The sequence below is a fragment of the Lotus japonicus genome, chromosome 3 (assembly GCF_012489685.1).
Source record: "Lotus japonicus ecotype B-129 chromosome 3, LjGifu_v1.2".
Taxonomy (NCBI): domain Eukaryota; kingdom Viridiplantae; phylum Streptophyta; class Magnoliopsida; order Fabales; family Fabaceae; genus Lotus; species Lotus japonicus.
Genome location: NC_080043.1, coordinates 81,677,125 through 81,694,026, shown reverse-complemented (window position 1 = coordinate 81,694,026; position 16,902 = coordinate 81,677,125). Strand labels below are relative to the sequence as shown.

Genomic DNA, 16,902 nt, shown 5'->3' with positions numbered 1-16,902 from the left:
GTAGTTCAGTAAATGGATCCTAAATCTAAAAGCAAATTAAAGCTTAAATGAAAGCATTCATCAATACAATGGCTTACCATTCTCTTAAGGTGCTCAGATGTTGTGATTGATCCTCCGGTATGTAGTGGTCGATCGGATGATTTTCTATTTGCAGAATTTTTTTTTGCCTTCTCCTTCCAATTTTTATCCTTCCATTTTTCTTCCAATTCAGCATGATACTCACTAGGAATCCAAGTTCCTTGATCTTGCCCTGCCCGGACCCTATACAATGCGTCTGATAGTTGACTACTAGCTTTTTGATCAAATGCTTTGCGTACTGCTAACTCTTGCTCAGGAGGCCAACTACACCTTTTATGCAACAAAAATATTGTGAGATCATTAAATAGTATAATAAGAAAATTTGATTAAAACATACAAAAACATAATAAAATAAACATACCTTAAATTCACCAAACCACATGTCGGTCAAAGCTTTGTTTTCTCGCTTCACATCCCCATAACGTATCCAAGCCCCTTCAAACTTACTTTTTATGCACTTCGTAACTTCACGGGATATTTTAGACTCAAACCTATGAAAACAAATTCAAACCATTTGTAAATCTTAAACATAGAGATTATTACCAAAAATAAGGGCATACTTGTAACAACTTACTTTTTTCCTTCTACTAAACGGACCATAAGTTTTCCATTAGCATCAACAGTGGCATTTGGACCATGTACACAAGTGGAATCATGAGTAGAAGTGGAATCTACAGAATTGCGCAAGGGACTAAGCGTTGTTGGAGTATGCAGGCTCTCTGTAGTGGAATCATGATTGCTAGGACTATAAGTGATTGATTGAGGAGGTTGGGATGGAGAAGGCAGTGTCGGCTGCTCCATACCTTTGCCTTTCCCTCTTCCCCTAATTCTACCTCCCCCTCTTCCTCTAGCATTACCTCCCCCTCTTCCTCTACCAAAACCTCTACAACCATTGTCTTCCATCTATATAAATATAAAGTATATGTAACTAATGCAAATATAAGAAAACACAAAGAAAATGTCATGTTGTTTAGAAAAGTATATTTTAACGAAAACACATAAAAGGAAATACATAAAATATGAAATAGAAGCTCATAACACTGTTTGTCGATCAATACATAAAATGACATAAAAGTTCATAAAAAAATACATAAAAGAAAGACATAAAAGCTTAATGTCTTAGTTCAAGTCTCCATCTTCTTCTATAAGTTCTCCATCTTCTTCACTACTTGATGAGTATTCTATATCTTCATCTTCTTCCTCTTGATCCTCCAACTCCATTTGGTTCGGTGGTAATTCTTCTCCTACACCACTGATATTCAATTGAGAAGCAACAATGACTAAAAATATTTTCACCAGCCAAATACAATGCCATCTATAAAATATGATTAACCAACAAATTGAATCTTTTGGAAACACATCATCCAAGGGTAGTAAAACAAAACTCTAACAAAAATTGGTTTAATATTTCTGCATAGTGGACATAAACCAGAAACAAGAAGTATAGATCAAAGTGGAGCTAAGAACAAAGAATAACAAATTTCCAAACAAGAAGTATAGATCAAAGTGGAGCTAAGAACAGAGAACAATATTTAATTTGAAAAATAATTTTATCGCATAATACAATATCTAGCTGCATAGCCATATTCCAGGCTGACCAACCCACAATGATGACAGAAGTTTACATTGCATGGGCTTGAATCCTCATATAACAGGGAAAAAAAGGAAAGCTGGAATGGTACAACATGAAGCCTTTTCCTCCCACTTTATTCAAACTTTCTTTATTATAATTTAATGATGACTATACTTTGCAGGAATGCAGGGTTTCAAAAGTTCAAAAATAAATGCCCATCAAAGTTCCCATGAGAGGCCACCATATGTAGAATACTACATTCATGATTTATCATAAAATTAACAAAAAAAAGAACAGTACAGAGGCTAGGTTTTCGCAATAGGAAGAGTGAAGCGAACGATAGCAACGAGGAGGAACATAGAAAGTAGATTTGAAGGGGAAAACCTGAACCTGATCGAGAGGTGATTTCGAGAAGAAGATTTGGAAAGAATGAAGACCGCACCTGAACCTGATCGAGAGGAATGAATGAAGAGTGCGATGGTGTATGGAGCAGCGGTGCAAGGGTGGAGTTGCGGCGGCGGTGCAAGGGCGGAGGTGCGGCGTCGCAACGGCGGAGGTGCGGGGGAGTCTCCAGGTGCGGCGCGTTAGGGTTTTAAGTGATGAGTGTTGAGTTGTGAAGTGAAGTGTGATTTGGGAAGTTAAAGATCCAGAGTAGTTTTGGTGAATTTTGAAACTTAAAAGAAAACAAAAGTTAATATACATTCTTGTTCTATTACAATCAACAAAAATATCACAGCACAGTTGGTTTGACTCAATTTGTACACTACCCTAGCACCCGTCGCTAAAAATCCGTCGCTAATAGCGAGTTTTCTAGTAGTGAATTACATAGATTTTTAGTCCTTAAAAATTAGAAAAATTTGGTTTTAATCTCATAACTGACATATCAGTTTTCATGTCACGTGGTAGATAATATGAGCGTGTCATATTAACATTCATTGGACATGCAAACATTTCACCTGAACCTAGATTTCAACAATGATTAAAATTAAACATTTATCTAATCATAGGACTAATACAACTTTGCTCCAGATAAAATGGATCAAAAACTCATTAGATTTGGGTGGACTCAAAAGATATGCAAACCTTAATAATGTTAGTAGATTGTTTGCCCTCACACTCTTCTATAGCACTTATGTGACCCCGCTTTATGATAGGGGACTGCCCGTCGCTTTTCATTCCCTTTCAAAACATCACTATTGACCACACTTAATGTTACTCTTTCCAGTTTTAACTATTCAGTCCCCTAATTTGCGCCATCACTTTATAATTCTACTAAAAGGAAGAAGGTTAGGGTTTTTCTCCTTAAAAGAGAAAGAAAATTGAGACTCTCCCAATGAAGGAAAGTGCCCGAATATAAGGGTGAGAGATGAATTTTTCTGCTCCTGGGGATGAATGAAAAGCTTCAACAATCCTCTATTTATACTAAAACTTTTACTTTCTCATCAAGTAATTTATTTTAAAAATAAATCTAATTTAATATTTTTAATAATTTTGATTCCTTGGTGTAAAAGAATATTCTCTTTCTAGAAAAATAAAAATTTAACTATTTTTTTACGATCATCTCCATCTCTTTGATGAGATAAATTCATTTCCCTGAAGAAAAATAGATATATTAGAAATACAACAGTTTACCAAACTCAAAGAACGTTAAGCCAACTCAAATCTTGATTTGGGACATGGACACTCAATCCCTACATTACTTGGTTTTCAAGTTTTTTTTAGGTTTCTTCAAAAAGTTATGTTTAAATTGACAACTGAACTAAAGATTTCGTCAAAATAAGGGGCTTGAAGAAAGGTGATGAAATCAAACTTCATTGGGATCCATACAAGAAGTGCTTCAATTTTTCAGTTCTAGATATGTCCAAGATTATCTCATAAAATCAAAATTAATCCAACTAGCACACTCTTTCTCTCTCCTAAACACTATTCACGAAATTTCCATTCTTATGGAAATATTTTAATTTTTCTTCCCTTCGTAAGCTTTAAAATAATTAATTAAATAATTTTCAAGCCTATTTCTCTATTTTAACCAATTTCGGTTTTTAATAATAGCAGTTATGTCTCAAAAATTAATTCTTATGCAACAAAATTTTAATCTAGCCAAACAAATATCTCCATAAGGAAATATTTCTATTTTCCCATGCGCACCATGCATTTCAAATATCTTCTCATTTCAACAAAACAATTGTGAGTTAGAAGACAGAACAACTCAACTGACAGCAATCAATCAGACTTCAAACAATAAGTCAACGAATCAATCACCAAACAAATAATAAAATTATAATAATATAAATAATTATTATTTTTTAATTATATAATAATCCAAAAATTGAGGGTCTTACACAAGTAACATAATAAAAGAAACCATGTCACACGGTGTTGCTATTACAAATATACAATTCAAAAATATAAAATCAAAGTTAAGCTAATTAGGTTCGTATTCCACAAAATGGACATGGTATATTTTGTGATGAATATTCCGACACGCAATTCGAACGAACGCAATTCGCACGAATTGCGTGTCTACATGGATAACTGAGAAGTGCGTCATTATCTACAAAAGTCTCTAAACATATGGCACAATCAATTAGATTGAATGAAACTGGGTTATCTGAATGGAAAGATAACTTACTCAATTCCACAAGAAGTACTTGAGCACGTGCTGCTTCTTCACGTGCTTCAACATATTTTATTATAACCAAAACAATTTTTTACAATAAATACATAAATGCACATATAGCTAGAAGGAAAAGTATAAATTTAACTATTTTTTGACGATCATCTTCATCTCTTTGATGAGATAAAAACTCAGTAGGAGAACAGTTTTTTTTAGATTAAGAAATATGCAACATTCTATAGTAGTTGTATTTTTAAAATGATCATGAAGGAACGTTCTTTGAGTTTGGTAAACGGTTGTTTAGCCCTTGAACATGATCTATGACACTTTTTTATGGTGAAAAATAAGAAACTGTGGTCTAAGGTGATTAATACGACACATTTTCAGCGGTAGCAATAGGAGGCGTAGTGGTAATAATTATCTTGTTATTATTGCTTATAAGAAAAAAAAATCATGAAAACTTTATTAGACATCCAAGTAACATAATAAGAGAAACAGTGTCACACGGTGTTGCTATTACAAATATACAATTCAAAAATATAAAATAAAAGTTAAGCTAGTTAGGTTCGTATTCCACAAAATGGACATGTTGTATTTTGTAATGCATATTCATGCATGGATAACTGAGAAGTGCATCATCATCTACAAAAGTCGATCTAAACATATGACACACTCAATTAGATTGAACGAGAGTGGGTTATCAAAATGAAAAGTTAACCTACTCAATTCCACACGAAATACTTGAGCGCGTGCTGCTTCTTCACGTGCTTCAACATATATTATTATAATCAAAATTATTTTGTACAATAAATACGTAAATGCACATATAGCTAGAAGTAAAAGTACAAATTTAATTATTTTTTGACTTTCTATCTCTTTGATGAGATAAATTCAATAGGAGAACAATTTTTTTTAGATTAACAAATATGCGACATTCAGTAGCTGTTGTATTTCTAAAATGATCATGAAGAAACCTTCTTTGAGCTTGGTAAACGGTTGTTTAGCCCTTGAACATGAACTATGACACTTTTTTTATGGTGAAAAATAAGAAACAATGGTCTAAGGTGATTAATAGGACATATTTTCCGCTATAGCAATAGGAGACGTTGTGGTAATAATTATCTTGTTATTATTGCTTATAAGAAAAAATAACAGGAAAACTTTATTACAGATCCAAGTAACATAATAAAAGAAGAAGTAAACAATGTCACACGATGTTGCTATTACAAATATACAATTCAAAAATATAAAATAAAAGTTAAGCCAATTAGGTTCGTATTCCACAAAATGGACATGGTCTATTTTGTGATGCATATTCAGGCACGCAATTCGCACGAACACAATTCGCACCAATTGCGTGTCTGCATGGATAATTGAGAAATGCGTCATCATCCACAAAAGTCTCTAAACATATGGCACACTCAATAAGATTGAACGGGAGTAGGTTACTTGAATGAAAAGACAACCTACTCAATTCCACATGAGGTACTTCGTCACGTGCTGCTTCTTCACGTGCTTCAACATAAATCAAAACAATTTTGTACAATAAATACGTAAATGCACATATAGCTAGAAGTAAAAGTACAAATTTAACTATTTTTTTACGATCATCTCCATCTCTTTGATGAGATAAAAATTTAGTAGGAGAACGATTTTTTTAAGATGATAAAGATAAAAATGAGAATAAATTCAATAAGCTTTAAGATTTAAGTTATGAGCTACCTCATGTAGCTTATTGAAAAGCGTTAAACTACTGAAATAAGTTCATTTATACCAAATACTTTTAAACTAGTCAAGCAAGCTTTAAACTAGTCAAATAAGTTTTAAGCTAGCTGAAATGACATGTTCTTATTTAGGAACAAGAAAAGCCTAACAGAAATATATAATAAAATAAGTAGCTATTATGTAATAAATGAAAGGCTTAATTCCAGTTTGGGTCCCTGATGTTTCAGAAATGTGCGGTCTGCACCCCCCTTGTTTAAAACGTGCGGTCAAGGTCCCTCATGTTACTAAAACGTGATATCGATACCCTTATGTTAACTTTCATCTATTGACCAAACGAAAATGCGTTCATTAGTTGATGTGGACGCCACGTGTAATTTGTTTTTAATTAAAAAAATTTCCCCAAAATTAGGGTTCAAATTAAAGAAATTCCCTACACAGAAAACTGATTCCATAAAACAAAATCTGCTAGACTCCCACCACCAAAATCCTTAATTCCATCTTCTTCTAGACGATGTCGGCGAGGTCAAGACAGTGACGGGGTCTCGAGGCTCATGAAAGGAAAGAATTCCGGGGAGCTGGAGGCGAAGGAGAAACCATCGCGTGCGATGGGAAAGGCATTCGTCATGAAGGCGTTGAAGGAGGACCTGAAGGTGAAGGACGAGGTGCTCCTCTTGTTGGACGGTGACAGGGACTTCACGAGGGCGTGTGTTTGGAGGTGATGGGGTTTTGTTGTGACAGTGGTTGGTGGGATGGAGGAGGAGGAGGAAGAAGAGGAGAGTGGGTTGGTGGTGCGATGGAAGAGGAGTAGGAGGTAGAAGAATTGGTGGTGCGGCCTCGTCGGTGCCCCATCCAGCTTCGCTGCCGACCATCCTTCCCAAATCTGAAATTTTTTTCCCTTCCCAAATCTCCTATTTTCCCTCTTCACCATTGCCTTGTCTCTCTCCATTGTTGCTTTTGTTGGTTTACCCAGATGATGTTTATGAGATGGCGAAGCTTGCATGGAGCTTGGTGGTCGGTTGTGTGGTGAGGAAGTTGATTTAGTGGTGGCTGCTGCAATCTGGGTAAGGGGATGAGGATTGTTGTGTAAATATCTTCTATCTCAGAGTGAAATTAGGGTTCAAAAATTGGGTGAAATTAGGGTTCAATTTGGGGGAATCGTGTTTGATGAATTGAGGGGAAAATTTTTTGGGGAATTTTTTTAATTAAAAATAAATTACACGTGGCGTCCACGTCAATTAATGAACGCATTTCCGTTTGGTCAACAAACGGAAGTTAACGGAAGGGTATTGTTATCACGTTTTTGTAACATGAGGGATCTTGACCGCACGTTTTAAATAAGGGGGGTGCAAACCGCTAATTTCTGAAACATCAGGGACCCAAACTGAAATTAAGCCTAAATGAAAATATCCCTTTTACAACTGACGATCTCCTCTTTTATAGTGAGGTGGTTCAAAATGATTTGGACTCTTGGGCCTTATAAATCTTCACCCAAGAGTTACAAAAGAACGCTCTAAGTATGATACTATGGGTGTAACCCCTCATGTTTACCTCGTCACGTCGCCCTAACTAACTAAAGATGTGACTGGTGGCCCTAAGGAGATCTCACATATCCTTTCTATAGTCGCACCAAGCTCTAATTTTGAGCGGATCCTATCGTAGCAAGGCTCATAACCTTGAGGTCACAGGTTCAAATCCCATCTCCGCAACATTTTTCACAAAAACTAGAGTTCAAGAAGAAGAGAGGGGACCTAGGGTTGGTCAAGGCACTGCTGCAGGTTCCGCTTAACTCACAAGTTCACAAGATACCGCGCTTAAAATATGAGGGCAAAGTGTATGTGTTAATGGTCTTGTCTATCTCTCTAGTCATTTTTTTTTTGGTCGAAGGTTCAAATTCATTCAACACCCAAAAGGGGAGCCCAGCGGCACTTACAGCAGAGAACATCATACATATTGAATGAAGAAATTGGGTCATAAGCCCAAACTAACTTACAAGGCCAGTTCATTAGCATTAAGCATAAGATTCCTTAGAAACATCTAAACTAAGTTAGAACTAAGGAAGATTAAGAGAACTCCTGCAAGTACAACCCATGAAAAGCCCATGGTATTGAGCCCATGAAAAACTGGGCCAGATAAGCCCAAGCTTTCAGGGTATCCAAACCCTAGCCATCTAGGGTATCGAAACAGTGGCAGTTGCGGCAGCGGAGCGGCGACTCCAAAGTTCAATCCAAAGAAGACCTGCTGCAAACAGAAGTGAAATTTTGATAATGAAAACTTTACATGTCACTTCTTCTACCTTGCCGGCTCTGCCGTCAGCTATCTTGCTACAAGGTAATCATCAACATAGGTATTCAACACCTATAAAACAGGGGACAAACCCCGCAGCAGACCAGATCTGGAAGAAGTAGGAAATGAGACCAAGGACTTGAAGGATGCAGCCGCAGATGATGGTTGGGGAGGAAATCACGGTCGTAGCACAAAGGAAGCAGCAAAGAAGATGCCTTTGAGGAAACAGAGGTGGCTGTGGTCTTCAGAGGAAAGGCCAGCAACTGAACATGGGGATGACAACGGCGGAATATGCGGTGGTGGAGACGCGGAAGTGACAGTGGGGGCACATTCGCTGCAGCACAGTGACGACGACGGCGACCAGTGGGTGGAGGTGGGCGGAGTGGACGATAGGTAGCAACAGAAAAGGGAAACTAAAATAACAGAGAAAACCCCACTTATTGGGTAGAAATCCACCTAATGTGGAAGAGAACCCACCTATTGTGGGAGAAAACTACCTACCTAAAGCAGGAGAAGAGGAGCCCCCAAAGGGGGGTTGGCGGCTGACTTTCTTTGGGTTGCCTTCAAACCCTAGCAGAGCTCTTTTTTTTAAACGCGTTTTCAAGTTTAATCTCTAGTCATAAATTGAAGTTGCCCTGAGGTCGCACTCTATAGCTTCTGTATGCGCCCAGCCCATGTTCCTGGTATAGCCCTTGTCTTATCGGCTCAATTAATGCCTTTAACCACCAATAAGAAATAGGTTAAACAGTAAAATAATATCTTAGTATATTGAAACAAAATCCGCTGACCGCTGGTGCATTATCCATGACTTATGACTTACTAAAAGTTCAGAACATGATTATCCTTGTCTTCTTCTTATGACTGACAATAACAAAAGTTGAGGATTAGTGGGACCTTCCAGTTAAATAACTAGTTGCCATGAATAGTTATTCCAATAATTTACCCAATTAAACATGATATACTACAACATAAAGAAAAGCACAACGGGGCTATTGAACTTCCTCCCAATGAAGCAAATTAGGGATTCTATTTTTTTTTATCAACTTATATGTTTTGTGAAATTATCCGGATTTATACAAAAATTTACCTTTAAATTGATGTATCTTTAATTTTGTACTCTTTAGTATTAAATGGACGGATCACTTATCCTTATCTTTAAAAATCGTAACTTACCGGCTGATGTTTTGACTCGTCAAACAACTAATGATGACTCTTCGTTTTTACATATTTGAAGGTTGTCTCTGCATAATGTTATTGTTTTCTTTTAGGTGAACAGTTAATAAAAAATAAACTTATATATGGCCTCTAGCTTTGCCAAAAGAAACATCATTATCAATGGCTAATTAGGCAAACCACAATTTCAGACAAACACCAGAAAATAACACTATAATCAATTTCCACTCACCCACTCTCTCCGCTGCGGTTCTCACTAGTTGCTACAAATTAAACTCACCTCTTCATCTTCATCTTCTTCTTCTTCAGCTTCACCTTCATTTTAGTGCCACTTCACAACACTCGCCGGAAAACTCTTCTCCGTCGACGGCGGCGATGGCCGATCATTTCTCCAGCCGTGTTGAATTCGGACTCAAGCTCTCGGAGCGAATTTACCCCGGCAAAAGGTCTGCTCCGGCGCCGGCGATGTCCAGGTCGCCGGAGGGATACCTTCCGACGGCGCCGATGTGCTACGCGGTGATATCTGATCCGGAGACGGTGGACAACCCGGACATTAGGAGTTACCAGCCGTACGGTCACGGCCGGTGCGAGCCTCCGGCGCTGATACCGCTTCAGCTTCACGGTGTTGCCATGGAAGTTGAGTGTTGTTTGGATACCGCGTTTGTAACCTTCACCGGAAAGTGGCGCGTGCATTGCGTGAGGGCGAGTAGTTCGTGTGACTGTCAGCTTGCTATTCCCATGGGAGAACAGGTGATTTCTTCACAAAATTTGAAAAATTATAATGTTTTTTTTATTGATATATTTACCAAAATGAAAATGTCAAATTATTTTCATTCCATTTTCAAATTTACAAAAGAATGTAATTTTTTTTTACCCAAAGCCACCAATAGAAGTAATAAAAGCACAATGTCCTTTTTTTTATTAATTAACACAAGTATATCAGCTACATAAAATAAAATAAAATAAAATAAAATAAAATAAAATAATAATACAAAGCAAACATTCAAGGTATAAAAATATAATAAATTGATATTTTGTTATTAAAAGAAGACAAAAGACATGTTTTCTCTTATGATAATTATTTTTTGAAAGGTTTGCCTACCGTACTAAAGTCTAATGACTAAACAAATCAGTCAATTTTTTTTAATGCGCATAATTTTCTTTAAAAATGTTTTCAGCTGAAATCTTGGCAATGCACATGTTTACTACACCAAGCATATAAGTTAAGCATGAGATTCAATTCCGTGTTGTAACAATGGTTAGGCGAGGATGGAGAAAATTCATTTTGAACTTGAGAATGTAAAGGTTTTGCCTAATTGACATTTGTCTGTGTAGCGATTTCCACATTAGTGGGAAGATAATAAATTGTATGGATGGATAAGAGGTGCGAACACCATCATCAAGATGCGCTTGTGCTTATTAAGTTGCATTTCTTAGTCACTTATGTTGCATACGATATTTGATCATGGCGGTGGACAACATGGAATGTGTTCCTGTTTCTTAGTTTTATCTCATGATGGCTGATGAAATTGCATACCAAGTTTCCTTCAACTGTTGCATACTTGCAGTTTGTTTCATGAGTTCTCAAGTGAAATATGATGTGGCTAACAGGGTTCACTTCTAGGTGTCGAGGTTGATGATTCTGGAAGATCTTATCATACTGAATTGATCCCTCTAGAAGATGAAAAGGATAAGCAGAAAGTGGCCAAAGCTAAAGATGGATACTTCTTGAAGAGCCAAATATACACAATCAAGATTCTACAGGTTATTGTTACTTACATAACAAAACAGATTATCTCACTTCATTGTTGATAATTATGAACTTGTACAACCTATTTACTTCGAAACTAATTTGGTCTTGCAGTTTAAGGGAGGCTCCGTTTTCTCAGTTAAGATCAGATGGTCCCAGAAAATATTATTTCATGATGGCGAATTCTCTCTTAATGTCCCTTTCTGCTTTCCTTCATACGTCATCCCTGTCGGAAGAAAAATTTCTACGAGGGAGAAGATATATTTGAAAGTGAATTCTGGTACAGCAACAGAAGTGTTATGCAAAGCTACAAGTCATCCTCTTAAGGTAAAAACCTAAGGCGCTATTTCAAAGTTCAGTTTTGGCTTCTGTTAGACATGAATTAAATATTATCTTTATGACTTTCCAGGGACTAATACGCCAAGCTGGAAAATTAAGTTTATCATATGAAGCAGAAGTAACTGCTTGGTCAAGCACAGACTTCAGTTTCTCATACACTGTAAGACCTAGAAGCATAGAATTCCATTGAAATCTTTTTCACTACAATTACATAAAGGAAGTGGATTCTAAACCATTGACATTCATAATCAGACCAGAACACTATGAGCAATAATAAAGTATTATTAGCTTAATTGGCCAGTATGTTTGCAGGTTTCTTCAGGTGACATATTTGGTGGTGTTCTCTTACAATCTCCATTCCTGCGTGATTATGATGAAAGGGAGATATTTTGCTTGTATCTTTACCCTGGAAACAGCCATGATAGAAAGGTTTGTAGCAATATTATGCTATGCCATTATTTTTACACTAATTTATTTATGATTGCTAAAGAGGGATAGCAAGATAAGGTTGTATGTATATATGTAACAAGAATGCATCAAATCGTTATCTTGCAGCTTGCATGTTGGACAGTTTACAGTTCTCTTCCCATAAATGAACAAACAAAATGGATCTGCTTATTCTAGGCTGTTTTAGTTTAGCAAGAATAATTGTTATAGTGCAAAGATTTATATTTATGAAAGTAATTAGAAAACGTATGAAGCTTGGACATTTTGCCTGCGTCCAAATTAGTACAAAGGAGGATAGAAATATGATAGCATTCACAGGTGCATTTTTTTTTTCCAACTTTCAGTTTAGCTGCCTTTAATTTTCAAGCAAATTTATAATGAAGCATTCTGTCACTTGATAGGTTTTTAAAAAGGATGTAGTGTTCATAGTAGATATAAGTGCAAGCATGAAGGGAAGTCCTCTTGAAAGCACAAAGAATGCACTACTGGCATCACTCTCTCAGTTAAACGCACAAGATACATTTAACATTTTGGCTTTCAATGGGGAGGTCTTCTTATTGTCACCGTCGATGGACACAGCTACCCGGGACTCAATTTTAAAAGCTTCTAAGTGGATTGAATCTACTTTTATTGCAAATGGTGGTACGAACATCATGCTTCCATTAACTCAGGTAATTCTTATATGTTGACCTTTTCAATATGATGTGTTCATGTCTTGTTGATTAGAACTTTTCTTTTATTTTGTTTCTCAATCCAACTGTATAATGAGAGGGTTATTAGTTATTACATCTAGGAAGAGGTGATAAAAATCCCCAGGCTACTATTTTGTTATATAAGAACATTCTTATCTATTTTGCATTTTCTTATTTGTCTTGTAATCTGCCTAGTTTGTTATGACTTGTAGTGTCCAACTCCAACCTCGTCTCAAGTACGTTGCACCTTGAATTTTTGGCAAATTTCTAGTGCTAACAAAAATCACATGCCTTATTTAACTTCCCGACTTGATGTCCTTGTTTAAACTGCTTGTAATATTAACCATAAAGATAAAAGGTAGATGGATCTCTGGTATGGTATACCTTGGCTTTTAATGACTAGCACGTTCTATGCAGTGTTTAATTGTGTCCCGTGTAGAATTTTTGGATATTGAATCCTTAATATGTACATATTGTCATAGGAACTTGTTTTGTTTTATTCTCTGCTTTATCTTAGGCAATAAACCTATTTCGGAAGTCAACCGAATCAGTCCCTCTTATTTTTCTCATTACTGATGGAGCTGTTGAGGATGAGAGAGAGATTTGCAATTTTGTCAAAAGCTATGTCACAAGTGGGCAATCAGTTCGCACACCACGCATATGTACTTTTGGCATAGGCAAGAAATCTTGCTCCCTCTTCTCTTTGTAGGCTTCAGCAAATATATTATGTGATATCATTAATTCACAATGTTTGTTTGATACTTCTACTTTTGATAAGTGTTTTGTTTAGTTTAGATGATGATTTAAGTAGCCAAAATATTTTGAAATAGGCATGTTTTAAACTGGAGAAATAAATTCTATGACATCTCCTGCTCTTGAACTTTTCTGTTACCAAAAGAAAGAAAAAAAAAAGTGAGAGAAGTTTAGTTGCCAATTACCATTACTTGGGATTGAGACTCATGATGTAACCAATCTGCATATTGAAGTTTCTGCTTATTGATATTTCCTTTAGACGATAGCTTATGCTTTTCTTTATAATATCTGATGGTTGAGAACTTCATCTTATTGTCATATAAAGTCTTTTTGTAAATGGTAGCCACTTTCACTCTCGCTGCTAATGCCAAATACAACCATTAAACTTACCTGAAATTCACCTAAAACAGCACCTTGCCAATACCCCACCCTCCATATCATTGGCATAATGTTGAACATTGGTTTACTTATTATCAATCTGTTTATTTGTTGCAACACTTTTAGTAACATTTCTCTTTTTTCTGTAATTTGAAATTTTCAGGTCTATACTGTAATCACTATTTCCTGCAAATGCTAGCGCAAATTGGGAGGGGTCACTATGATGCTGCTCATGATTTAGGTCAGCATGGTTCCTTGTCAAGTTAACGTAACATTGCATCTTGAAATTAGTGCAAATTTGATGCTGAAATAAATAAGATTTTATGTTTTGTATTTTGTTATGAAGTCACATTAGTCCTGTAATCTGTGTGGGGGCAGGTAAACCACAAAACACTAGCAAATTGATTTTTTTTTTCCATTTTGAATAATCTGATTTTTTATGCTTTAAATGTGTATTTTGTTTTGAATTTCCCCCATCAATGACTTCTTTTGTTTCAATCTTGTTCAGATTCAATTGACTTTCGAATGCAAAGGCTATTCAGTACTGCTTCATCAGTTATAGTTGCTGACATAACTCTTGATTGTTTAGAAGGTCTTGATTCACTGGAGGTACATTAACCAGTGTTTTATCTTTAGTTATAACTGGAAAAAATGTGGTCTAATCTAATGATCTAGTTTAGTTAAAGATCATATTTACTCGTTAACCTATTTGATGTTAACGACTATAGTCTGATTATTGCAGTTATTCCCAACTCATATTCCAGACCTATCATTTGGAAGTCCGTTGATCATATCAGGCAGATACAATGGAACCATTCCTGAATTAGTTAAGGTTACTGGTGTTCTGGCAGATATGACCAACTTCGAGGTGGACATTAAAGTGAAAAGAGAAAAGGAAATGCAACTCAGTGATGTAATATCTCAAGCTAAGGCTTTACTATCAATTTTTCATCATATTTGGTTGAGATTTGATAGCTCGTTCATCTTAGCAATTGTGAACTGAATATTACCATGCAACTCATATCATATGCATGGTGTCTCCTACATGTATCACAATATGTTCCAAGATTCAGGTTCTTGCTATATACTGTACTGCTGTTTTGAAGGCTTCACTCTTTACTTCCAATGTTGGTTGAACACTTTCTTCTGGTTGGATTGAGCAGTGGATGCAACAAAACTGGATGGTTTTTTAGTTTTTTCATTCACAAATATGAGTCTGTTTGGATGCGGAGTAAGTAGCACTTATTGGAGCTTTTCTAGTGCTTTTCCTAGAATATAAGCTCTAATAAGTTCTCTTTAGTCTGCTTCCAAACAGGCTTTATATGTCACGCCTAATTGTGTATTTCAATAATTAGACCCTTAGAAGACTTAAACCTGTATAGGTTTTACCGAATAGAGGCACGTTGTATGTATTTCGTAGCATTGCAAATCAATAGTTTTGAATTGTAGATCCTTTAAATAGGGTTATTGATGAATGCATACTCCTAGGCTTTGATATGCATGCTGACATAAATTTTGGTATTCTTTCTAGGTCTTTTCGAAGAGACATATTGACCTTCTCACTGCTCAAGCCTGGTTGTTAGAAAGTGAAGAGTTGGAGGAGAAGGTTTGTCTATATTGTACTTTTATGCATATTGGATTTCTTTCAGATTAAAAGAGCCTGAGAAAGGTGAAAATAGAAAATTCGAGGAGACCAATTTTCATTTGAACAATGTCATACTGATTTATCTGTACCCTTACATAAAGAGTTACCAGGAGGGAGGGTTCAATTAAACTTGACTGGAAAACGTCTGCTCTCTATTAGCATGTTTGGTTCCAAGGTGAAATATTCTAGAGTCGCTTCTCATTAGAAGCTACAAGTCTTAACTTTTGAGTAAACATTCCTTGGATTCTATGTAAATTGTGAAACCAAACATGACTAATGTAAAATATATCCCAGCATCTAGATTGTTAAGTACAACTCTTTGTTTTCTCTCCCTTGGTTTGATATGCCTTCAAGTGATTATACCGTTGTACTATGTGTAATACCACTTGTGTCAAACTGCTCTCTAATAGGTTTCAAAGATGAGCATTCAAAATAAAGTCCAGTCAGAGTATACCTGCATGGAGATGGTTTTAATTCAGAGAGATGAAGGGAAGAAGGCACCTGAACCCCTTCTGTTAAAAAAGGTAGACCATTCCCTTGGATTTTAGAAGAATATTTTACCTAGTCCATTCGTTGAACTCAACCGGGATGCGACAATGAAGTTAATGTGGCAAAAACTTGTTTTTCCGATCCACGTTAAATTCAACGTGGCAAATTTTGTAGTTTATCGGTTGATACTTTGAGATACGTGAAATCACGCTTGCCTTTGAACCAACACTAAACTAAACATACACATAGTAGTTCCATTTCCATTTGCACAAATGTCTCTGATTACCTACCTACCTATGTTCCTTCAAAACAGGCATACAGCACACTTAGCCTCCAGAGGTTGGAACTTGAGAATGCGAAGTTTTTCCTTGGAGGTTTGAGTCTTGGCTTTGGTGACTTGAAAGCAACAACGGAGAACATTCCACCAGCAATAAAAGAAGCAAAACCATCTGAAGGACTATTGGAGAAGGCTGCTTCCAACTGTTGCGGCCGGTTGGCTGATACATGCTGTTGCATGTGTTTCCTACAGAGCTGCTCTTTAGTGAGTGACCGATGCACCATTGTTTGCACTCAACTTTGTGCAGCCCTGGCTTGCTTTGAGTTAATTAAATGCTGTATTGAGGTCTGCGACTGTGATTGCTTGTAATGAAGTTATTATGCTAGCCTGAACATGACAAAATTAAATACAGTTAAATTATGTATGTAAGCTCTTGTACGATCTGCACTCTTTTACTCCTATAATCCTATTCCCTTAATTCCCCGTTTTAAGTAGGAGAAATGGGAAATAATTAACTCAAAAACAAGTTGTATCATTTTGTTCTTGATTCAAGGTGTGTACAAACTACAAAGTACTATCGGGGCAATGTAAAAGTTCATATCTTAAAAGTACGTTGTTTCGTGCTAAGTTTTTTTTACAGCAAAATAGAATGTATTATTAATAAAATAGGGCTAAAACACGAC

The 16,902-nt window shown here is 36.2% G+C and overlaps 2 protein-coding genes across 2 annotated transcripts; one reads left to right on the top strand and one right to left on the bottom strand.

The window, feature by feature from the left end:
• Window positions 1-19: 19 nt before the first annotated feature.
• Window positions 20-981, bottom strand: LOC130744841 (uncharacterized). The gene is made up of 4 exons (XM_057597002.1): window positions 653-981; window positions 456-569; window positions 78-348; window positions 20-25 (listed from the first exon to the last, which is right to left on the bottom strand). Exons 1-4 carry the CDS (start codon window positions 979-981, stop codon window positions 20-22), a joined length of 720 nt encoding a protein of 239 aa, XP_057452985.1.
• An 8,621-nt stretch (window positions 982-9,602) lies between these two features.
• LOC130746442 (uncharacterized) lies at window positions 9,603-16,666 on the top strand. Its single transcript, XM_057599067.1, has 13 exons — window positions 9,603-10,199; window positions 11,061-11,213; window positions 11,314-11,526; window positions 11,609-11,698; window positions 11,851-11,967; window positions 12,387-12,656; window positions 13,195-13,354; window positions 13,972-14,049; window positions 14,317-14,417; window positions 14,551-14,721; window positions 15,340-15,414; window positions 15,864-15,977; window positions 16,256-16,666. The coding sequence occupies exons 1-13, from the start codon at window positions 9,825-9,827 to the stop codon at window positions 16,586-16,588; spliced, it is 2,250 nt and encodes a 749-aa protein (XP_057455050.1). The 5' UTR covers window positions 9,603-9,824; the 3' UTR covers window positions 16,589-16,666.
• The last annotated feature ends 236 nt before the right edge of the window (window positions 16,667-16,902 follow it).

What these genes read in the sequence shown, in the direction of transcription:
- LOC130744841 (XM_057597002.1), bottom strand. Translation starts at nt 981, where the DNA reads ATGGAAGACAATGGTTGTAGAGGTTTTGGTAGAGGAAGAGGGGGAGGT. An exon ending in CGTTTAGTAGAAGGAAAAAA is followed by an intron (nt 570 to 652) that starts GTAAGTTGTTAC and finishes TTGTTTTCATAG; the next exon opens with GTTTGAGTCTAAAATATCCC. An exon ending in AAAGCTTTGACCGACATGTG is followed by an intron (nt 349 to 455) that starts GTTTGGTGAATT and finishes GTTGCATAAAAG; the next exon opens with GTGTAGTTGGCCTCCTGAGC.
- LOC130746442 (XM_057599067.1), top strand. Translation starts at nt 9,825, where the DNA reads ATGGCCGATCATTTCTCCAGCCGTGTTGAATTCGGACTCAAGCTCTCG. An exon ending in ACTTCAGTTTCTCATACACT is followed by an intron (nt 11,699 to 11,850) that starts GTAAGACCTAGA and finishes GTATGTTTGCAG; the next exon opens with GTTTCTTCAGGTGACATATT. An exon ending in AAGGTCTTGATTCACTGGAG is followed by an intron (nt 14,418 to 14,550) that starts GTACATTAACCA and finishes TGATTATTGCAG; the next exon opens with TTATTCCCAACTCATATTCC.